The sequence below is a fragment of the Hypanus sabinus genome, chromosome 15 (assembly GCF_030144855.1).
Source record: "Hypanus sabinus isolate sHypSab1 chromosome 15, sHypSab1.hap1, whole genome shotgun sequence".
Lineage (NCBI taxonomy): Eukaryota > Metazoa > Chordata > Chondrichthyes > Myliobatiformes > Dasyatidae > Hypanus > Hypanus sabinus.
The window spans coordinates 12022604-12047346 of NC_082720.1; the positions used below are offsets into that span (position 1 = coordinate 12022604).

General features: G+C 40.4%; 1 protein-coding gene across 1 annotated transcript in view; it reads left to right on the forward strand.

Moving 5' to 3' along the window:
- The window catches only part of LOC132405303 (dedicator of cytokinesis protein 2-like), a 640537-nt gene that overhangs the window by 96071 nt on the left and 519723 nt on the right, over positions 1-24743 (forward strand). Inside the window, exons 6-10 of the mRNA XM_059989997.1 lie at positions 1019-1167; positions 6585-6720; positions 11372-11526; positions 13758-13839; positions 14488-14623. Coding sequence (XP_059845980.1) covers positions 1019-1167; positions 6585-6720; positions 11372-11526; positions 13758-13839; positions 14488-14623 — 658 coding nt within the window. The remainder of the gene's footprint in view (positions 1-1018; positions 1168-6584; positions 6721-11371; positions 11527-13757; positions 13840-14487; positions 14624-24743) is intronic.

Sequence of the window (24743 nt, forward strand, 5' to 3'; positions counted from 1 at the left end):
ACACGAACCTATTGTTCCTATCAATTGGCTTAATCATGTTCTAATCTACATCTCTTTAGCTACCTCTCATTAACATACCATTGTCTTCTACATTTCTAAAACTTCAGTCTCCTACCAAATTGGGTACCTGTATAGCAAATAATAATCTCACCAGAACTGAGCAACGTTCTTAATCTACATTTCTTTAGCTCTTTAGCTACCTCTCATTAACATACCATTGTCTTCTACATTCCTAGGATTTCATCTTGGGTACATGCATAGCAAGCTGACTACATAGTTTTAGTTACACAGCAAATGATACAAGGTTTATACTCCATAATATTTTTATACTCCATAATATTTTTATACTCCATAATATTTTTATACTCCAATACTCCAATAAATGCAGGCAAAATTGTTTCACTCCAAGTTAGAGCAATTTATCAGCAACAAGTTTCTTTTGAAACTGGAGATAGACCCATAAAATATAGAGTATTATCTGACAAACACGAGGAAATCTGCAGATGCTGGAAATTCAAGCAACACACACAGAATGCTGGTGAAGGCGTCCTGACAAAGGGTCTCGGCCCAAAACGTTGACAGTACTTCTCCCTATAGATGCTGCCTGGCCTGCTGTGTTCCTCCAGCATTCTGTGAGGATTATCTGAGACAGTAGATGCCATATCTCTGACATGACCATCATTTTATCCATTAGGATTACTACTAATTTAATAAAGACAAATAATTCACAAGAGATTTCGGATGTTAGAATCTGGAGAAAGACACAAAATGTTGGAGGAGATCAGTAAATCAGGCAGGATACAGGGAGGAAAATGGATAGTCGATATTTTAGGTCAAAACCCTTCACCTGGACACAAGCCCTTCCATTAACACAAGTCACAGAAAGTCTGTGATCTGTTATGTCTTTGATAAAGCTGTTTTGAGGTTTCATCACAGACATATTGTTGTAGCAGGATGATATGTCACCAGATTTCAGCTCAGATGACACTAATTAATCAATCCTTTTCCCATAATTCAGGCTGGTAAGAAGAACAGGTTCAAGCAAGTCCGCAGCATGATGTTTGAGTTGATGGAATGGCGATCGCAACTGCTTTCGGGGACTCTGCCAAAGGATGAGCTGAAGGAACTGAAGCAGAAAGTCACCTCCAGAATAGACTATGGGAATAGGTATGTAAAAAGAGTCACACAAAACACAGAACTATACCCACCTCCTCCTATAGTCCTTCCTCACTCTCTCTCTTCCCATCTCCTTCCTTTCCCAATCTTTCATCCCTCACTCTGTTTTTCCCCCTTTCCCCATCTCTGTCCCACCCCTCTCTCTCTTTCTTTCTCCATCTCAATCCTTGCCCATGGGGTGGGTTTAAGGAACATAATACAGCATGCTTTGTTACTAGCTTGTGCAGATCATCAGTCTGGCCCTTCCAGTTTAAAACAAGACATTACAGTGCATTTACAGGTGTAAATGTCAGAAAACCTTCCCACAGTTATATAATCATAGCTTCTTGCTTTTGTTCATGAGTTCTCGGTGGAGGGTGCCGATGTTTTTATCCTGGTGGTGTCGTTACCTGGCTGCTACTTGTGCCTGGGAGGGGAAGTTAGTGGGGAGGGGCTTTGGGGTTCTAACATTTTAACCATCATTCATTCTTTGGGGCCCTGGATGTCTGCAAAGGGAAAGAATTTCAGTATGTACATTTCTTTGACATTAACTGTATGCATTGATCTCCCTATTGATTTGTATACCCACAGTTAAATTATGCAAGCAGTCTTTGCAAATACTTTATTTTCATATTCATTAGTAGTATTCCAAAAGGAGATTGACAAGCAAACCTGAGGATACAACTCTAGTCCTTGTGTTGTTTCCTTCTCACCAGGCCTTTCAGGTGAAGCAGAAATTCGCCAATACTGGTCCAATTCCAATACAATGGATTCAAAGTTTATCAGTACTAGGGAGACCAAATGCATATTTGGTGAGCTCTTCACAGAATACCTTGGTTCAACCTGTAAGGGTGACCCTGTCATTTTAATTTTCCAAGCAACAAACTCACAAAATGCTGGAAGAACTCTGCAGGTCAGGCAGCATCTATGGAAAAGAGTAAACAGTCAACGTTTCAGGCTGAGACCCTTCATCAGGTCTTGAAAGAAAGATGAGAAGTTAGAGGAAGAAGATGGTAAGGGGAAACAAATACAAGGTGGTAGGTGATAGGTGAGACCGGGAGAGAGGGAGGCCTGAAGTAAAGAGCTGGGAAACTGACAGGTGATAGGTGAGACTGGGAGAGAGGGAAACCTGAAGTAAGGAGCTGGGAAACTGACAGGTGATAGGTGAGACCGGAAGAGAGGGAAGCCTGAAGTAAGGAGCTGGGAAACTCACAGGTGATAGGTGAGACTGGGAGAGAGGGAAACCTGAAGTAAGGAGCTGGGAAACTCACAGGTGATAGGTGAGACTGGGAGAGAGGGAAACCTGAAGTAAGGAGCTGGGAAACTCACAGGTGATAGGTGAGACTGGGAGAGAGGGAAACCTGAAGTAAGGAGCTGGGAAACTCACAGGTGATAGGTGAGACTGGGAGAGAGGGAAACCTGAAGTAAGGAGCTGGGAAACTCACAGGTGATAGGTGAGACCGGAAGAGAGGGAAGCCTGAAGTAAAGAGCTGGGAAACTGACAGGTGATAGGTGAGACCGGAAGAGAGGGGAGCCTGAAGTAAAGAGCTGGGAAACTCACAGGTGATAGGTGAGACCGGAAGAGAGGGAAGCCTGAAGTAAAGAGCTGGGAAACTGACAGGTGATAGGTGAGACCAGAAGAGAGGGAGGCCTGAAGTAAAGAGCTGGGAAACTGAAAGAGAAAAGGTCTGGGGAAGAGGGAATCTGATAGGAGAGGGTAGATGATCATGGAAGAAAGGGAAGTGGGAGGAGCACCAGAGGGATGTGTTGGACAGGTAAGGAGATGTAGAGAGAGAGGGAAATGGGAATGGGAATGTTGAAGGTGGGAAATTACCAGAAGTTCAAGAGATTGATGCTTATGCCATGAGGTTGGAGGCTCATGACAGAATACAGGTTGATGAATACAGGCTCATGACAGGTTGGAGGCCCTGACAGAATACAAGGTGTTGCTCTTCCAATCTCAGTGTGACCTCATTGCGATGGTACAGGAGGCCATGGATAGACATGACAGAATAGGAATGAGAAGTGGAATTAAATGGGTGGCCACTGGGAGATCCCGTTTTTTCTGGTGGACAGTGTGTAGATGCTCGGCGAAGCAGACTTCCAATCCGTTGAATCCGATGTATATCAGTTCACAATTTTCTGGTTGGACACCATCTGTCAATTCTCAGCCAAGCTCTGTAACTTGTAAAAGTCCCATTCTAACCTTTGACTACTCTCCCCAACACCAACAACTTTCCTATCATCTGCAAACTTACTAAGCACACTTCTATTTCCTCATTCAAGCCATTTACATGGGTCCCAGAACAGATCTCTGCAGAACACCTCTGGTCACTAACCTCCAGCTAGAATACACTCCACCTACATCCACCTCCTGCCTTATGTGCTGAATCCATGGAGCCAGGTTTCCCTAACTCCTGACTTTCTGAATAAGCTTACCACGGGAGTCTTGGTAAGCACATTAATAAAATCCATATACACCACATCCACTGTTGTATCTTCATCAATTGATTTTATTACTTCCTCAAAGAATTCAGATAGGCTCGAGAGGCACAACCTGCCCCTCACAAAGCCATGTTGATCATCCCTAATCTGACTATGCTTCTCCAAATACTTGTAATTCCCATCTCTAAGAATCCTCTCTAATAGTTTGCCCATCACTGACATATGACTTACTGGTCTATATTACCCAGGGTTATCCCAGTTACCTTTGCTGAACAAAGGAATAAAACATGGCACCTGCTCCTACTCCAGTGGCCAGTGGGAATGCATGTGACCAATTAACGTACTAACCCATACATCTTTGGAATGTTGGAGAAAGCTAGAGTACCCACAGAAAACCCACACAGTCACGGGGAAAACATGCACATTCCTTACAGACGGTGGCAGAATTGAGCACAGGTCACTGGCTCTCTAACAGTGTTTGCACAGTGTCTACATTATTGTGCTGCCCCAACGTATCATTCTTGCACTCGTAACTCTACACTTTGTTTTTGTCACTTCATCATTTCTCTTTGCATTACCTCAGTTTGCACTGTTACACTTTGCACTATTCTGTCGGTTTTGTGCTCATCATTGTATTTATTGTCTATTTATTATTGCCATGTCTATTGTTTACTCACTGAGCTTCATGCAAGCAAGGGATTTCATTGCACTTTGGTGTCTATGACAAATAATAAGCTCAAAACTAAAAATTAATAAACTCACCTGAGGGAAGAGGAGAGCATTTGGAGTAGTGACTGAACTCTTCCCTGAACAGTTTGATATGGTGACATGGACAGGAAGCATTTATCTCTGATTCTTACATTTGGTGTCAGCCTAGACTGACAGGAATGGAAGTCCTTTTCATGATCTCATATGCCCGTACTTCAAGAGCACATGAAAATGGGAGAAGTAGGTGGTTAACCAACAATCTGTCCCGGCTTCATTCTCTCTACTATACCATTTGCATCCAACAGTGAACTTTCAAAACTATGTCTATTGCTTCTTCAATACTGCCAATAGTTGATCCTCTGCAACTCTCTGGAGAGGAGAATTTGAGTGATTCTCCACCTGCTGTCAGAAGTTCCCATATTCTTCAGCTTTAAATGACCACCTCCTTATGCCCCCTTGATCAACTTTCTCCCAGTACTGGAAACATGTCCAAACTAATAAGTTTGAATAGGATCACCCACCTCCCCATTCTTCTGAACTCCAAACAATGCAGGTACAATTCTTTTACCCCCAAGTAATAGGACAAACCTCTCAGCATGGGAACTAACCTTGTGAATCTCTTTTGCACTGGCCCCAACATCTGTATATCCTTTCTTAAATGTACATTGTAATCCAGTTGTGGCTTGAACAACACTCTGTACAATTGCAACAAAACTTCTCTATTTCTAAATCCTAACCTCACTGCAAATATGGACAATATGTCACTTGCTTTCTTAATGACTTGGTATAACAGCCAGCTAAGCTATTTCTGGTTTAGGCACAAATACAGCTCAATCTATCTATACTCCTCAGATTTGCAGTTTGTAATCTTTTCAAAATACATGACCTCAAACATTCCTACATTAAACTCCAGTTGCAAATTTTATCTGTTGCTGAACCCTAATACCTCATTGCAGTATGCGCTGCCACCTATTTCCATGTCATTGGCAAACCCGGATTCTTTACCCTTCACTGTCCTCCACAGACATAAGGGATTGATGGTCAAGAAGGTATCCCTGGGGTACTCTATAAATTGCAAATTCCCAGCCCCCAGCCCAAAAAAGAGCCTTTTATTCCAACCTCTGTCTTCAGTGTGATTTCAGCTCCTACACAGAGTGGCCTAGAGGACGAAGCCCTCTAGCAGCCAATACTACAGATCTCAGAATGGCTACTGTGATGCCTCTGCAGAGGCATAATTTGACACAAATTACTTGGACTTATTCTGCTCCTGATTGCAGGTTGCCCCATTACAGGATAGATGTAGAGGACACGGAGCTGATGCAGAAAAGATTTACTAGGATGCTGCATAGTTTAAAGGGTATAAGCTATAAGCAAAGACTGAACGGACTTGGGTTGTTTCTCTGGTCTGTCGGAATCTGACAGAGACTTAACAGAAGTTATTAATCTTAGGTAAGGTAAGCAGAACAATTTCCCTGCGATCAGAATGTTAAATTTTAGAGGAAATGCACATAACGTAAGAAGGGCAAGTTTAAAGGAGAAGAGTGGAGTAGTTGTTTTTACTGATAAGTGCTTGGAATGGGCTGCCAACAGTGGTGGTGGAGGTGGAAGCAGATACAATAACAGTGATTAAGAGGCTTTTAGGTAGAACATGAATATGCAGGGAATAGAGGGGTATGTACAGTGTGCAAGTAGAAGAAATTCTGTTTAATTTGTCCGTATTTTCAGCATGAGCATCATGAACTGAGGGGCCTGTTCCTGTGCTGCACCTCTCTATGTTATATATTCAAATTATTTGCATATACTTGGACATTTTTCACTTTCTGTGGCAAATTAAGATCCTCAGATCTCAGATTAATATCCTCAGAATATTTCCTCAGATCTAATCTACATAAGCATCAGGTGAAACTGAAAGCGACAGCCTCTCAAGTTGTAATTCATGCTGACAGTCCTGCCTTGTCTAAATTCACCTGTTAAGCAAACACTTGGTTCACACAGAAAGCCATGCTACTAATTCCCACTCAGCTATTCATCACAACACCTCACACACAAATAGGAGAAATCCTGTTTGACACCCTCAATAAAAGCGATCCATAAAACAGCAGAATGAAAGAAAAGACATAGACTTACTTTCTATCGCATGAATAATATAACTTTACCTAGAACAGAAACAGGCGACTGAGTCTGTGTCAACCATTATACTCAACTATACTACTCCCATTTACTAGCATTTTATCCATGGCCTTCTACAATTTAACAATTGTTTATTGTCTGTGCAGGATACTTGAACTTGACCTTGTGGTCAGAGATGAGAACGGCAATATAATGGACCAAGACAAGACAAGTGTCATCAGCTTATTCCATGCCCATGAGCAGGCCACGAAGCAAATCACTGAGCGGATAAAGGAAGAAATGGTATTAATAATTTTCTCTGGCTGATGTGTGGTACAAGTCTGGGTAACCATGATAGTCTATGGAAACTCTGTGCCTGCATAGACTATCTCATGTTTATCTCCAGGTGATGTGTTAAGAATCTTCTGTAAGTGGAACAAAACAGGGTTCTGGGTCACCCCACCATTAAGTTGTCTCACTAGAGAGAAGGAGTAACAGTGCTCCCATAAGTAGTTCATGGGCTTACAGCTAAGCTTTCAATTCTGTTTCAGTACATCCGTTAGAATCTGTTAATGTTTAGAGCCACATTCTTCCAGAGACCAAAGAAAACTGAAATACTGGAGATTTAGTTCCAAATATTTTCTTATCAGTGGTTCTCAACCTTTCTCTGCTCATTGCCTACTTGTGATTTTCATTTACCTCTGTAGTCCCCACCCTCTATACTCTCCATTAGCTGCTGAAGTTTTTCTTGTCAACGATACTAATTATTCTAGTATACAGTCAATATTTAAAACTGACCAAAAATAATTTTACTAACTAATAGAGACTATAGGTATTATTGAAATATTTATATGCATTATTATATGTTAAGTTAATGTTACAGGTGTATGTGAACAATAAATCTCTAAATAAGATAATTTATTTATAATATATATAATATTCTTCCAACCAGCAGTGAAAAAATGCTAAATATTCTTACTTTGGGTATTTAATGAGATCTTTGTGAGTGATGCAAGCTAGTGAGTTTTTGAATATCTGCTTGCAACTTGGTTAAAGGTAAGCAAAGATCTCCTCTTTTAACTACAAGACAGTTATGAACTTTTGTTAGCAAGTGAAGACCTTGACTACAGCCATATTCAATTAGATAAGAGATGCAGAATCCAATTAAAGACAACTTTGCTTTCTCTAGGAGCTGTGGACATTTATTTTGAATATCACTAGTTTTCAGAAGTTTTGTTTGCTGTGTTTGGGTTTGCTTGAGCTGTTCTATCACTCTGCTGCTCAGTAAGAAACTCTTGCAATGTGTCAACATCATTCACATTCATCCCAAAAGGATCCACCACCTAATCTGGAATATGGATCTCCAGCAGGTCTCTAAACCAAAGTTCAATGTGCAGCTGCTCCAAATGATCAAGATATATCATTATCATCATCTTGCAACTATATCCTCCTGCTGAAGACAGCCCCACCCAGTCTGCAGTCTGTGATTTGAGGGTGGATGTGGATGCCAATTTGCGCATGGTGCAGCAGGAGCAGAGATAACAATTGACATGTTGCACCCCTTCACACAGGTTTACCATAGCTGTTTTGCTGCCTCATTTGCATCATCTGTCATATTTTCCTATTCATTTCATCCAGGGTTCCAATTAAATTACACATGTTCAGTTCTTCTGTTTAATTTTGCAGCACAGCTTGCTTGCTGGCTCATATGACCCACGTTGAGAGCTTTTGCTCTATGTAACACAGTAAAATCTTGTGATGGACAAAAAATTTCCTTTTTCTCCTCTTGTAATTTAGCAATCACACTTTATTAGTTTGCTGAAGTTTCAGCTTGGCTCTCTTTCTCACATCAGTTATATAAGCTGGTCCTGTATCTCTGCGCTCATTAGAAGGTGCATAGGAGGGTACTCCTGGTCACTAACCATAACAACTGAGTTGTGTGACACAAATTAATTCCAACTGTCCACAGTAGATTTTAGATATGTTTCCTTTAAGGTAGCAAATTGGGAAATGCAGGTACAATAGCTTGCAGAATCTTAATGAAGATCTATTTATTTCTCTCTAAGCTACTGATGAAATTTTCTTTGATCTGTCTTCCCACTAATGCTAGGAGTGTGTAACATTACACACCTATACTCCAGCTTTACAACTGGGAACTGCTCTCGTAGCTATATCATAGGTTCTGAATTCAATTCCTGGTCCAAAGATTTGAGAGCAGTATCCACAATTCAGTATCTATGTGAGAGTTGTGATCAATGAAATTTTGTACAGTCCTCTTCATTATGCCACCATACCATAGAATCCTAGAACATTACAGCACAGTAACAGGCCCTTTGGCCCTTCTTGGCTGTGCTGAACCATTTTTCTGCCTAGTCCTACTGACCTGCACCTAAACCATATCCCTCCAAACCCCTCTCATCCATGTACTTGTCCAAGTTTTTCTTAAATATTAAAAGTGAGCCCGCATTTACCACTTCATCTGGCAGCTCATTCCACATTCCCTTCACTCTTTGTGTGAAGAAGCCACCCGCCCCCCCAATGTTCCCTTTAAACTTTCCCCCCTTCACCCTTAACCCATATCCTCTGGTTTTTCTCTCCCCTAGCCTCAGTGGAAAAAGCCTGCTTGCATTCATTCTATCTATACCCATCATAATTTTATATACCTCTATCAAATCTCCCCTCATTCTTCTACGCTCCAGGGAATAAAGTCCTAACCTATTCAACTTTTCTCTGTAACTCAGTTTCTCAAGTCCCAGCAACATCCTTGTAAAACTTCTCTGCACTCTTTCAACCTTATTAATATCCTTCCTGTAATTAGTTGACCAAAACTGCGCACAATACTCCAAATTTGGCCACACCAATGCCTTATACAACCTCACCATAACATTCCGACTCTTATACTCACTACTTTGATTTATAAAGGCCAGTGTACCAAAAGCTCTCTTTTCTACCATATCTACCTGTGACACCACTTTAAGGGAATTATGTGTCTGTACTCCCAAATCCCTCTGTTCTACTGCACTCCTCAGTGTCCTACCATTTGCCTTGTATGTTCTACCTTGGTTTGTCCTTCCAAAGTGCAATACCTCACACTTGACTGCATTAAACTCCATCTGCCATTTTTCAGCCCATTTTTCCAGGGGGTCCAAATCCCTCTGCAAGCTTTGAAAACCTTCCTCACTGTCCACTACACCTCCAATCTTTGTATCATCAGCAAATTTGTTGATCCAATTTATCACATTATCATCCAGATCATTGATATAGATGACAAATAACAATGGACCCAGCACTGATCCCTGTGGCACACCACTAGTCACAGGCCTCCACTCAGAGAAGCAATCCTCCACTACCACTCTCTGACTTCTCCCATTGAGCCAATGTCTAATCCAATTTATTACCTCTCCATATATACCTAACGACTGAATCTTCCTAACTAACCTCCCATGCGGGACCTTGTCAAAGGTCCTACTAAAGTCAATGTAGACAACATCCACTGCCTTCCCTTCATCCACTTTCCTGGTAACTCCTTGAAAACTCTAATAGATTGGTTAAACGTGACCTACCACGCACAAAGCCATGTTGACTCTCCCTAATAAGACCCTGTCTATCCAAATACTTGTAGATCCTATCTCTTAGTACTCCTTCCAATAATTTACCTAATACTGATGTCAAACTTACTGGCCTATAATTTCCCGATTTACTTTTAGAGCCTTTTTATACTGACATTTTAAATACATTTGCCAGGACCCCTGCAATTTCAACACTGGTCTCCTAGGTCCAAGGGAATACCATGTTAGGTCCTGGGGATTTATCTACTCTGATTTTGCCTCAAGACAGCAAGCACCTCCTCCTCTTCAAACTGTATAGTTTCCATGACCTCACTACTTGTTTGCCTTATTTCCATGGACTCCATGCCAGTTTCCTTAGTAAATAAGGATGCAAAAAACACATTTACTATCTCCCCCATTTGTTTTGGTTACATACATAGACGACCACTCTGATCTTCAAGAGGACCAATTTTATTCCTTACTATCCTTTTGCTTTTAATATACCTGTAGAAGCTCTTCTTCTTCACCTTTGCCCATATGGCATCCTTCACCTTGACCGCCAAAGCAACCTCATGTCTCCTTTTAGCCCTCCTGATTTCTTTCTTAAGTTTTTTTTTTGCACTTTTTATACTCCTCAAGCACCTTATTTGCTCCCTGTTGCCTGTACATGCCATACGTCTCTTTCTTCTTGTTTATCAGAGTTCCGATATCCCTTGAGAACCAAGGTTCCTTATTCTTATTCATTTTTCCTTTATTCCTGACAGGAACATACAAACTCTGCACTCTCAAAAAACCAAGGTCCACAAAGTACATGGAGGAACATGCATAACATAATAGGAATTCCCAGAGTCATTCAATACTTCATGTTCTGCCGAACAATTATATTAAAACCTTTGCTGACCTTCTGGAAAACAATGCCCTGAGATTTAGGATCTTGCAGAACAGTGGAAGAAGAAACTGTGTGTTTGGGAGAAATTGGGAGGAGGACAATCACATGAAAATAAATGCCAAGAATGAAACAATAACTAGGGGACACAAGAGACTGTATCAGGCATAAAAAAAAGTTGTTGAAAAAAGAAATAGATCAGACAGTATCTGTGCAGGCAAAGTGATAGGCTACCCTCCCTTTGTCTTTATCAATGATGCTGAGTTCCTCCAGCAGTTTGTTTTTGGCTTTGGAACAATATCCACTTTGATTGGGAGTGGTGGAGGTTAAATACTTCTGTGAAAGAGCAAATGTTAGGAAGAGAGGAGTGGAATGGGAGTCAACTCAACCACAGCATGTAAATTTTGAAAGACCATTTAAGGAATCATGATCCTAGATCTGACTGCTTTCTCAGTCTTATGTAAATCCAAAAGGAAGATTCAAAGTAAAAATAACTCATTTCCCATCCTTGTTTCTACAGTCCCAGAACCAAACTGACAGCTGCACCTTTGCCCGTATGGCATCATCCCCAACTCATGGCCTGTATGTGTTTGTACGAAACTTTGTGTGTCGAATAGGAGAGGACTCTGAACTCTTCATGGCTTTGTATGATCCACAGAAGCAGTCAATTATCAGGTAAGTCCACAAGCAACCCAAAAGGAGCTTTGCTTTGGCCACTAATATCTCATTCTATTCTTAGTCACACAGCTAGTGGTAAACTGCTTACCTTTTGAATTTAACTGAATAAAATTCTTTAGATAATTTATCAAATACAATAACTTAACGCTGAAGTGTGCTGAGACACAGAGTCTTAGAGCACAACGGCAAAGAAACAGGCCCCATGATCTGTATCCGGTTCATAACTCTTCCATCCATGTACCAATGCAAGCTTCTTTTCAATGTTACAACTGAACCTGCATCAATTAATTCCCCACTAACGCCACCCTCTGATTGAAATGTTTTCCCTTCAATTTCCCCTTAAATATTTAATTTTTTGGCCTGATTCTAATCTCACACAACCTCAGGGGAAAAGGCCTGCATGCATTCACCCTATCTATATCCCTCATTATTTTGTATGCCTTTCCCCTCATTCTTCTGCACTTCAGTGAATAACGTCCCAAACTATTCCACCTTTCCTTTTAACTCAGTCCCTCAGGTCTCAGCAATTATCTTGTAAGTTTTTTTTCCACTCTTTCAAGCTCTCTGATATCTCTCCTGTGGCATGTAACCAGAGATCCCAACTCCTGTACTCAATGTGACAATACATGGAGACCAAAGTTCCCAAAGTTCTCTTTACAGCCCTATCCCTACCTGTGATGCCACGTACGAGGTGTTATGGACCTGTATTTCCAGATCCCATTGTTCTACCACACACATCAATGCCCTTTCATTCACTGAGAGGAAAAAATTTCAGGCTATACGCTAAGAATGTCTTCTCTAGGTCCATGTGCATCTTAGAATTTTAGAGTTATACAGCACAGAAGTGGGCTTTTTGACCCACCATATCTACGCTGACTATTTATCCATCTTCACCAATCCCACTTGCCTCTATTAGGATTGTAACTTTCTGTGCCTTGAAATTAAGTGGCTGTCTAAATTCCTCCTTAACATAGTGATTGTATCTGTTCCCGTCACCTCCTTTGGCAGTGCATTCCAGATACCAAATACTCTCTGGGAAATGAACCTACACTTCTAAGCTCAACCCTTGTCCTCTTGATTTAACAGCCATATCATGGGAAAAAGATTTTGACAATCTATCCTATCTACAGGGTATATAATTGTACCTAGCTTCATTAGGTCATCGTCAGCCTCCTTCCCTCCAGGATAACCTCCAAATCCTCTAATCCATGCAGCATCCTGTTGAATCTCCTTTTCACTCTCTCCAGTACAATCACATCAATCCTTCCTTTCTAATGAAGCTGCCTTGTGGTTCCTGTAGTCTTTTACTGGGCTGCTGGTGACTTGGGGAGATAAAGGGATAAGGACAATTGAAAGAGAAAACCAAAACATTAGAATGGGGTCCACATTAGAGTCATTAGTGATGAGTGTTAGAATGGAGGGATTTGTATTTTTCTAAACAGTGTGAACATAAACAGGACAGTAAGAGGGGATTATTTTAATTTTGTGTCAGTTGCTTAACACTTGGAGAAACATATTAACCATAAGGTTGTAAGACCATAAGGTATAGGAGCAGAGTTAGGCTACTTTGACTATTGAGGTTGCTTCGTCATTTCATCAGGGCAGATCCATTTTCCCTCTCAGCTCCAATCTCCTGTCTTCTCCCCCTACCCCTTCTTGCCCTGACCAGTCAAGAATCTATCAACCTCTATCTTAAAGACATGTAAAGATTTGGCCTCCACATCTGTTTGTGGCAATGAATTTCACAGATTCACCACTCTCCGGCTGAAGAAATTCCTCATCATTGCCATTCTAAAAGAACTCCCCTCTATTCTGAGGCACTGTCCTCTGGTCCTAGACTACCCCACCATAAGAAACTTGCTCTCCATATCCACACTGTTGAGGTTTTTCAATATTTAATAGGTTTCAAATGGGTCAGCCCCTCATTCTTCTGAAATCCAGTGAATACAGGCCCAGAGCCATCAAAAGCTCTTAGATGACAAGCCATTCAATCCTGGAATCATTTTTGAGGATCTCCTTTGAAGCTTTGAACCCTCTCCAGTGTCAGCGCATCAACAGTAATCAGCTCATTAACAATAATCATTCATTGACATAGCAGAAGGTGGCTGGAAGTGTGCAACCAGTCCATTTCCTGATGCCAGCAAAAGGCAGCTGAAGTACAACATATGCATTATCCTCAGAACCTAAGCTTTACTAACTTGGCTGTTTCAATCCTCTCTGCTTCCCAGTGAGAATTATTTAGTGCGATGGGGCAGTACAGGACTTCCAAAAGAAATCGACATGTTGAACAATCTCAAAGTGGTGTTCACTGTAAGTATTAAACTATATCTTGGACCAATATTGTTCTTAAAGGAGAGTCTCATCATGTTCAACTGAAAAGCCAAGGAATGAAGTCATGGGTAAAATGATGGATATTTAGAAGCTTTGTCTTCTGGTTTTGAATAAACACACCATGTGATATGATACCAACTTATCAAATGTAGATATTGCAAAGTGTCAACACTGTTATGCAATTAAATGCATTATATTCAATAACATTTATTTTCTTGATTCTCCAAATTCCTATGTGATACAAGTAGTCTGAAATTATATTTGTGTTCAGCTTCAAGCAGTCCATCAGAAGCAAAAAAAAACATTGTGAGGAAGCAACACTTTAAAAAAAATGTTGTCCAGTGTTACCTGTATAATTATGGCTTCAACTGTACTCTCAAGATGTTCAATAACATCCAAGACAATTTTAATTTTAATTTGCACCATCTTAAATAGACATTCCTAGCAGAACCCAAACAATAACTAAGCATCATGGCAGTTGTGATGACACCTACCATTCCTGTGAGAATGACGCTCTTAAACATTATTCTATTTAGTTGAAAATAATCATGCTTCATTTTATTTAATTCCAGTGTGTAAATGTCAAAACATAGTTTCAGATCAATGTTCTTCAAATTATTTTTGTAGGATCTTGGAAACAAGGATTTGAATCGGGAAAAAATTTATCTGATCTGCCAGATAGTTCGAGTTGGGAAGATGGATCTGAAGGAAACAACCCAGAAGAAATGCACCCAAGGGTTAAGACGGCCCTTTGGAGTGGCAGGTAAACAGTAATTACACAAAATATTGTGTTCCAGGATTGCTGACTGGAAGTATGACAGAATGGCAGTATAATTTCTTGTGACTACAGCAATGCTTAGCAGAAATAGGATGCAGCAGAGAACAGAAGAATCAGACTTTGAATTGCGTACAGCAGGTGCAGATAATTTGGTTTCAAAAAGATAATTCATCTCTGAATAGCAGCTTAAACTAGACCTCTGGGTTCAAAGTAAATTAGTGGAAAAATAATTAAATCTTATTGATGAATTAACCTGAAAGATTTGGATCTTTTTCTCTGATAAAAGCTTAACGTGAGGAATTCTGATGTCTAACAAGCTAATACATTGCAACTCAGGAACAGTACTACTGACAAGCTCCTTAGGTAGGGTTGTTGCTGTTCAGTCTTCACAAAAAGTGCTTGGGAGTTCAATAGCTTAATGCTTTTCCTTCACTATTATGAGTTGAAATGCTTTTGATTTTCCAGAATTAAATATGATCTTGACTATTTCCTACTCATTTCACATTACTCCGTAACTTTGACAGGACATTTCCTGTCAACGGTCATTCTTGACATCTTGAAGCAACTTCCCTTCCATGTCATAAGATTGATGTTCTTCCCCAACAACACCCTCTTTGAAACGTCAGGACTACACCACCCTGGAAGACAAGCCATTGGATACTTACATGGGTTTCACCAATTGGCTGCAAACTTGAGTCTTACCTTTAAAATTGCAATGACCTCTAAATGCCTTATCTTCAGGGCAGCCCCAAATCTCCCAAACTGCAAACGGTTCACAATTTTTTTAGCTCAGTTTGTTACTGATCCTGATTGCCCAAATTCTTTAGAAAGGTACAGAATCCTGCTGATTGACCCAGGAATTACCCTGGCCTTTCCCCTAACCCACTTACCAAAAAATATATATATATATCTCCAGCAAGGAAATGACATTCTGCCAACCTTGATCCCAGCTTGCTGCCTAGTAACTTTGCTCCACTGCTCTCCAGCTCTAACCTGGTGAATGAATTACACACTTTTGCCCAAGAAAATGTGCAATGCTGAGTCTAAGATGACTGAGGCCTTGAGTGCAACAGGAATCAATGACCCCAACTATTACTGAACCCATGTAAAATGAGCACAAACTAACTGGTACACTTGAATACTAGGGTTTACGGAGTTGCCCCCCACCCCAAACCTCAGAATAGCATGCACTACAGAACCAGTGTGACAGTTTTCCCATTATTTACATCTGTTGTTCAGCATCTATGTGTGAGGTTTAACCTACAACTAGAAAAAAGGAGGCTACTTAACCCAACTAACAGCCGGTTAGCTTCCAAATAATAGAGCTGTTTTTTTAGTACCATTTCCCCAATTTATTCTCTCTCAAAATGCCCCTCAGCTCCCTTTCGATTAATTTGCTGAATACCTATTCTAAGTAGCTTATAGTAAGTTATCAACCTAGCAGCATGCCTTTGGGAGATGGGAAGAAATCAGAGAATGTGACAGAAGCCAGTACAGTCACAGGGAGAACAAATTCTACACTGACAGCACCAGAGGTCAGAATTACATCTGGATGAGCAGTAGTATTAACTGCTGCAGCACGGCCTTGCCAGTTGTATATTATTGGTATGCTAGTATGAAGAAATGAATAGCATTAATTCAAATCGGGTAAATTTCATCGTTCTGCTTCTCTGGCCTTTAACATGCCTAGAATGATAAATGTCACTCTATAGATTCTCCAGAGACACTGAATGAAGAATTCAACTATTTAGAGTTGATTTCAGATTGAATTTTTTTTTTGGTGATAGGAAGGAACTTCACAAAATATTATCCTTCCAACCTTCCAAATGTTTGCTTGTAGTTGGTGCCTTCCTGCGAATATCATAGTGGTTGGCTCAATTTAAAATTTCAGCTGTGTAGCTATATTTCGAAAGAAATGAGCTTGATGGAATGATTTCTTTTGTCATTGCATTCAATTCTATGTTCGACTATTTTTATTTTGTCATTCGGGAACAGAAAAAGTAGCAGGACTTACACATTATGACATTAGTGAGTCAATAGTTCTATATAAGCACTGTGTGTGTGCTACTATTGAACCTATCCATAGCATAAAGTCAATGTGCTTTGTAATTGGCTCATCCAATCAATAAATACTGAATTTGATACTTCTGTCCCCTGAGCAAATCACTTACAAAATGTTTCCTAAATTCTAATTGCCATGTCACTTCTCATACTTTTCAGTGTGTTTTACAAACATTGCACAGAACTTATTGTGAGCAACATTTCAACAAATTCCAGTGAAACAAAAAAAAATGACGTTAAGTATAACTATTTCAAACTAAACTAATGCTCAAGGGAACGCAGATCTGAATTGGTACGAATCAAGATTAATGCTGATACAGTATTACAAATAAGAAAAAATCTGCAGATACTGGAAATCCAAGCACACACACAAAATGCTGGAGGAATTCAACAGGCCAAGTGGCGTCGATGGAAAAGAATAGGGTGGTTTCAGGCCAAGACCCTTTATCAGTCCTGTTGAAGGGTCTCGGACTGAAAACGTCAACTATACTCTTTTCCATTGATGCTGCCTAGCCTGCCAAGTCTCTCCTGCATTTTGTGTGTGATGTTAATATTAACAAGATCTTCACATAAGAATTAACATCTCATCTCATGAATTGATCTGCTGGACAGTGGTGGTAAATAGATTAGAAGCAGAATGTTCAGATTTTTTGGGAGATACAGGATGCTTCTGGAGAGATAAATAATGGCCATTGATTTGAACATCAGAATATCTACTTCATGATTTAACAATGTGCCTTTGTTGCACTGCTGAATTGTGGGTTTTTCTGAAACCCTTTCTAAGCAACATTCCGTGCAATACTTGCTGCCCAAATAAAATTCTACATGGATTTACAATGTGATATGTCAACATTATATAAATGCTACTGCCCACTATCTCAACATGGAAAATCTACTGCACCATTTTCAAAGCCAAAATATAATGGCTACTGATTTTCTTTTCCAAGCTGCAAAAAGTTGCAATATTGAACATGGCATTTCATTTGCAGTCTTTTACCCTGTTAAGCAGTAGATATAAAACTTCTTGAAAGATTGAACTGTGTTCTCCAAAGCTGCTTCACTCTGCATTCTGGTAGCTTGCTAGAACATACTATAAGTTTTTGACCATCAAGTACCTATGAATGCTTGTGTATCTAACTTCAGTGCATTGTGAAGTTCCAAAATACTATTCAGCCAATTATGCCTATGCTGGCTTGTTCAAATCAAGATGAATTGAATTTATTTTCAAATGTATAAGAACATATGTATACAGGTGCAATGAAAAACTTACTTGCATTAGTATCACAGGCACATAGCCTCTTATACACCATTTGCAAGACAAACAAAATCTAAATTATACTCAATTTTTACAAAGAAAACACAAGAGCAAAAACAATTAGTGCAATGTGACCAGAGTGTTTTTTGCAGATTGTTTCAAGAACTGAATGATTGAAGGGAAGTAGATGTTTTTGAACTTGGTGGTATGGGGCTTCAGGCTTCTGTATGGCCTGGTTGATGGTAGCTGTAAAAACGATGGCATAGGCCAGATAGTGGGGATCTTTGATGATGGATGCTGCCTTCTACTGATAGTGGGAAGGGATGTGCCTGCGATGTGTTGGGAAAAGTTCACTACTCTCTGCAGCTTCGTAGATTCATGCACATTTAAATCAGGATACTTTCAAAAGTACATCTGTAGAAGTTTATTGCAGTATTTGGTGACAAGTTGAATCTCCTTAGCCTTCGAAGAAAATAAAGAGGTAAACATGTTTTCCTTATGATTGCATCTGGTTATCTGATATGTTAACACCAAGGAAGTTAAAGCTGCTGACTCTCTTTCCCAATGATTCTACAATGCAGATTAACACACGTTTGCAATCCTTCCCCTTCCTCAAAGTCATCATACAGCTCTTTAATTTTGCTGCTGTTGACCATGAATTGGTAATTGCAGGACCTCTTTAACAGATGTCCTATCTGGTTCATCACCAGTTCAAAGAGCAAGTCACTCCAAATATTCATTCACACAGGATATCCTTGATATGTCAATTCCTACTTAAAGGCCATTGAATTTATATCTCCCATACCATGAACCAATTTAACAATCCATTACATATAATACTCTTTTTTTGTGTGTTAACCTTGTACCTTTTTAAATCATGTGAACACTTTTGATTTTAGCATCTTTATCAAATCCAATCCTTGATCATCTATATTATAGAGAAATAGAACATTATGGCACAATACAGGCTCTTCAGCCCTCGAAGTTATGCCAATCTGTTGAGCTACTCTTAGATCAATTTAACCTTTCTGTCCTGCATAGCCCTCCATTTTTCAGTTATTCACGTGCCTATTTAAGAATTTTGTAAATGCCCCTATGTATCTGCCTCTACCACCAACCCGGGCAGGACGTTCTACACACCCAGTACGCACTGTATGCAAAGAACTTAACTCTGACATCCCCCCACCCCTATACTTTCCTCCAATCACCTTACAACTATCCCCCTTCTATTAGTCATTTTTGCTTCGGAAAAAGTCTCTGGTTGACCTCTCTACCTATGTCACTTATCATCTTGTACACCTCCATCAATTCACCTGTCATCCTCCTTTGCTCCAAAGAGAAAAGCCCCAGCTCACTCAACCTATCTTATGAGAAATGCCCTCTGGTCCAGGCAGCATCCTGGTGCATCCTTGCTGAATCCTCTGAAAAGCGTCTACATGCTTCCAGTAATGATGCAACCAGAAGTGAACACAGTATACCAAGTGTGGTCTAACCAGTATTTATAGAGCTGCAACATTATATAGGAAATTGAATTCACGCCTTATGCCCTCTTAACAACCCTATCAACATGTGCAGCGACTTTGAGAGATCTACGGATGTGGACCCCAAGATCCTTCTATGCCTTGATACTACCAAGAATCGTGCCATTAACCCCATACCTGTATTGTAACTGCAACTTCTGTTAGCACTGAAGCCATCTTAACATATTCAGGAACAAAAATCTAAGTAAGTATTTTTCATCGCAAATGAAGGCATATGTAACTACACAAGTCTGGTCCAGATTAGAATAATAATTTCTGAAAACAATAGAACAGCTTTATTCTTAAATAGCTGAAGCGCCAAGCAACCTGTCCATTTCAGGCACTCATCATTAGAATTGAGCTTTCCCATCTCAGATTCACACCAAAGTCCCACATGTGCAGCACAAAAAAAAATCCTGATTCCAAACCATAGATAATTTTTCCCCCAGAAACTTCACTTTTTCCGGTTACAATATCCTAGTATATCAAGGGGATAGGAACCAGAGCATCAGATCAGAAGTGAAGGGATACAGAGCAAGTTGATGTAAGGGCCAATAAAAACAGGCACAAGCGAAGTATAGATATATTGGGATGGATAGTTTGAAGTGCATGTATTTTAATGGATAAAGGTGATGAACCTAGAGCATAGAACTATGGTGTTGTGGCCAATACAGAGACTTGGTTGAGAGAGGGATGGGAATGGGTGCTGAATGGCCCAGCGTTTTGATGTCTTAGAAAAGATAGAGAGTGAGATTAAACAATAGGGAGGTGGTAGGAATTGCACAACTAATCAGAGACAATATCACAGCCACACTCAGAGGGATAATCCAGAGCCTATATGGATAGAACTCAAAACTAGAAAGGGTGCAATCACTATGACGGGATGAATGGGGGTAGAGAGTATCAGAGGGGACATAATGGAGGTTTGTCCACTGAATCTATATGGACATAATTCAAAAATAGGAAGAGTGCATTCACAGACGGGATAGTACTACAGAGCCAGTAAAGAGGAAAGAGACAAGATTGCTGGTGTTTTTACCAATATTTTTGTCTCCTCTCTAGCCACAGGCGAAGTCCCGAAGGACTGGAGAGTATTTAATGTTGTTCCATTATTCAAGAAGAGAACCAGGGATAATCCTGGAAACTTTAGACCACTGAGTATCACATCAGTGGTAGGAAGGTTACTGGAAAGAATTGCTAGGAATAGGATTTATAAGCACTTGGAAAGCCATGGCCTAATTAGGGGGAGCCAGCATAGCTTTGTGTGAGGTAAGTTGTGTCTTACTAACTTGACTGAGTTTTTTGATGAGGTGATGAGGCTGATTGATGGAAGTAGAGTTGTGGATGCTATCTACATGGATTTAGTAAGGTGTTTGGCAAGGTCCCACATGGGAGGCTCATCCACAAGATTATGATGCACAGGATTCATGGTGAATTGGCTGGCTTGATTCAGACCTGGTTTTCCCATACAGGACAGAAAGTAATGGTCGATAGGATATTCTAGCTAGAGATGTGTGATTAGCAGACTTCCACTTTTATCCATACAGGAAGCTCTGAATATAAATATATACAAATGGCCTGAATGAAAATGTAGATAGTAGGTTAGTAAGTTTACAGATTATATGAAGTTTGGTGGTGTTGTGGATAGTGTAGAAGATTTGTGAAGAATACAGCAGAATTTGGATTAATTGCAGAAATGGGTGGAGAAGTGGCAGATGGAACTTAACCCAGACAAATGTAAAGTGTTGCACCTTGGTAATTCAAATGTGAAGAGACAGTACACCATTGTCATACATTGCAAAATGGTTAACAGTGTTGATAAGCAGAGGAATCTTGGAGTCTTACTTCATAGCTACCTGAAAGCAGCTACACAGGTTAAGAAGGTATATGGAATGCTTGCCCTTATTAGTTGAGGCACTGCGTTCAGAATTCAGGAATAAAGTTTCAGTTTTATAAAACTCCAGTTAGGCTCCATCTGGAGTATAGCATATAGTTCCAGTTGCCCCATTATAGGCAGGATATTAAAGGTTTGGAGAGGGTACAGAAGAGTTTACCAGGATGCTGCCTGGATTAGAAAGCATGTGCTGTAATGAGAGGTTGGACACATTTGAGTTGTTTTCTCTAGAGCAGCAAAGGATGATGGGAGACTCAATACCCCAGACGGAGTGCAGCTCCTCTTTATGAAAGGGAAGTAGGGAAGGCTCACTGGGCTACCGGTACAATTGAAATGCAGAGGTCTTAGAATCCTACTCCCGACTATACTGCTGGTGAATGTATAGTTTCCGGAAAATAAAATTGAAGACCTCAGAGCAAGATTGTAGTCCCAAGATTGATGTGTACTTTGCTTCATGGAAACACGGTGCATCCCCATTGTTTTGAACAGCATTGCATCTGGATGGCTACATCATTCTCTGCAAATACAGATCAGCTGAGTCTTTCAAAGGTGCTTCATTGTGATGCACAGACATGATGATTCTGTCTCAGTCTGCTTACCTGACCTGGAATGTCTAGTGGTCAAATGTCATCCATTTTATGTGTCAAGGGAATTTTCTGCCATCATCCTGGTAGCGATTTACATTCCACTTCAGGCCAATGTCAGACAGGCGCTGGAGGGGCTGAGTACCATGACCAGCAGTCACAGAACGGTGCACCCTGATGCCTTCCCTATCATTGTGGAGGTTTCAACCAGGTCAGCTTGAAGAAGTCTCTGAACAGATACCAACAACATACTACTTGTGGATCCAGAGGAGCCAACACGCTTGACCACTATTACAACCCCATTAAGAACGCTTACCCAGCCATTCCACACTCACACTTCGGAAAGTGTGATCACCTGGATGTACTTCTACTCCCAGCATAGAGGCAGAGACTGAAGACTACAGTGCCAGTGATGAGGAACAAGAAGGTATGGTCAGAGGAGGTGGAGCTGGTGCAGTGGGAAACATTCAGGGACTCACCTTTGGATCTGAATATGTCACAGCTGACACCAATTTCATCAAGACCAACGTGGATGAGAATGTGCCCTTGACAACATGCCTGACATACCCAAACCAAAAGCTGTGGATGATCCAGGAGATTTGTATTCTGCGGACCTGTCCTTTCAAGACCAGGGATCCAGAAATATACAAGGTTCAGGTACATCCATGGAAGGTTATCTTAAGAGGGAAAATCAATTCTGATTGAAGACAGAGACAGAATTGGAATTAAGGTCTCTTTCAGGGTTTGCAGGTCACTAGATCCTATAAGGTGAAATCCAACATTATGTATGCCTGTGATGCTTCACTCCCAGCTGAGCTAAATGCTTTTTATTCATGCTTTGAAAGGGAGATTAGAACTACTTCTGTGTGAATCTCTGCAACATCTGGTGACACTGTCGTCTCTGTCTTATAGCCCGATGTCAGAACATCTTCAAGGGCGAACCTTAGCAAGGCATCAGGCCCTGATGGTGTACCTGGTATGGCACTGAAAACCTGTGCCAACCACATTTTTAATCTCTCACTGCTACAATTGGAGGTTCCCCACCCACTTCATAATGGCACAATCATATCAGTGGCCAAGAAGAATAGGGTGAGCTGCCTCAATGATCATCACCCAGTTGCACTCATATCTACAGTGATGAAGTGCTTTGATAGGTTGGTCATGGCCCAAATCACCTGCTGCATAAGCAAAGACCAGGCCGTCTGCAATTTGTCTCTCACCATAATAGGTCTACAATGGATACAATCTCACTGGCTCTCCATTCAGCCTTGGATCACCTGGACAATAGCAATACCTGTATTAGGCCACTGTTTATTGATTAAACACTATCATACTCTCAGTATTAACCAACAAGCTCCAAAACCTGGACCTTTGCATCTCGCTCATCAGAAAGATCATCTCGCTGACAATCAGAACTGGCGCACCTCAAGGATGCTGCTTAGCCCGCTGCTCTATTCTCTCTCCACCCACGACTGTGTGGCTTGGCACAGCTTGAATGCCATTTATAAATTTGCTGATATCCAATCTGGAAGAGATTGTTCTTTAAAAATTTAATCTAATCAAAACTAATTAGCAGAGGATTTTTGTTATCTAATACACAACTTTCGAAGAGCCTTTGTGGTTATCTTAAAGATCTGACACAGGATTGTGGTTTAAATTGAATAACAACTGAGTGATAGTGAATTAACTTCCTTTAAATAAACAAGTGACATTTGATTGTTAACACATTGAGATCAATGTGGAAAATGTTTACTCTAATGGTGCATTCTTTCACTTTCCTTGATTCCGTATTCCAACAGTCTCTGCAAAGTAAGTCAGCTAAATGTAAATGTCATCAAAGCTAAGTCGAAAATTGACCTCTGGTGAAATTGATATTTTAAAAGAAAATTTAAAATTACTTTCAAGAATGTTATAGCTATGTTGCATATTTGTCAGAGAACTTTTAAAATAAAGCTAGATGCATGGTTTCAAGTGGTGAATCTTTTATTTTATCTGAATCTCTGAGTTACAGGCAAATCAGCTTATGTTTATATCTAGTAGCAAACAAGTGAGTGAAATCAGCCCCCTCCCCCGAGTAAAACAAAGAGTTGATATTTCATAATGTTTTTCTTCGTGATTTGTGGCTCATTGGTGTACTCTTATCTTGTTTTCACAGCTGTGCTATCATCCCAAGGAGTAGTTGTGGCCAGCACAATGATCTTAGTTTTGTAGACTTACAACTTACTTGAGAAAACTCAGGATGTCCACAAGGTCACAAAGCTTTAGCACATACAACTCTTTTAAACCTATATTCAAAATTTTCTTTGACCGAGTAATATACATTATTCAGTGCGTCAAGCTGAGAGAGAGGCTCTCAAAAGCATAGGACTTTTTCTCAATTCTGATTCCATGGTTGTTCCTTGTGTTCTGTTTACTATTCCTCCTGTCACATGTTTCTTGTGAGGAAGCTTTGTCTATTTCATCATTCTTCACCTACCACCATCTATCTGTCACGTTTCCAACTGTTAATTCCCCATATTCTCCTAATTCCCTTTGGTTGCGGAACACCTGATTCTCCTCTAGACCTGCAGCATAAATAACCCGGCTTTGCATCCACTCATCGCCAGACTGTGCTTCAGCCAGTGTGGTCATTCACATTCACGGCCACTTAGGATTGTGTACTTTAGGTTTCACTTCAGTACCGAGGTTTACCTGTGTAACTCTGTCTCTCCGTGTCAAGATAAGTATTGCCTGCCGTTTGCCTTTCCGTTTAACTCTCTGTGCTTGCTTGCTGCCTGCCTCCTGTTGCAAC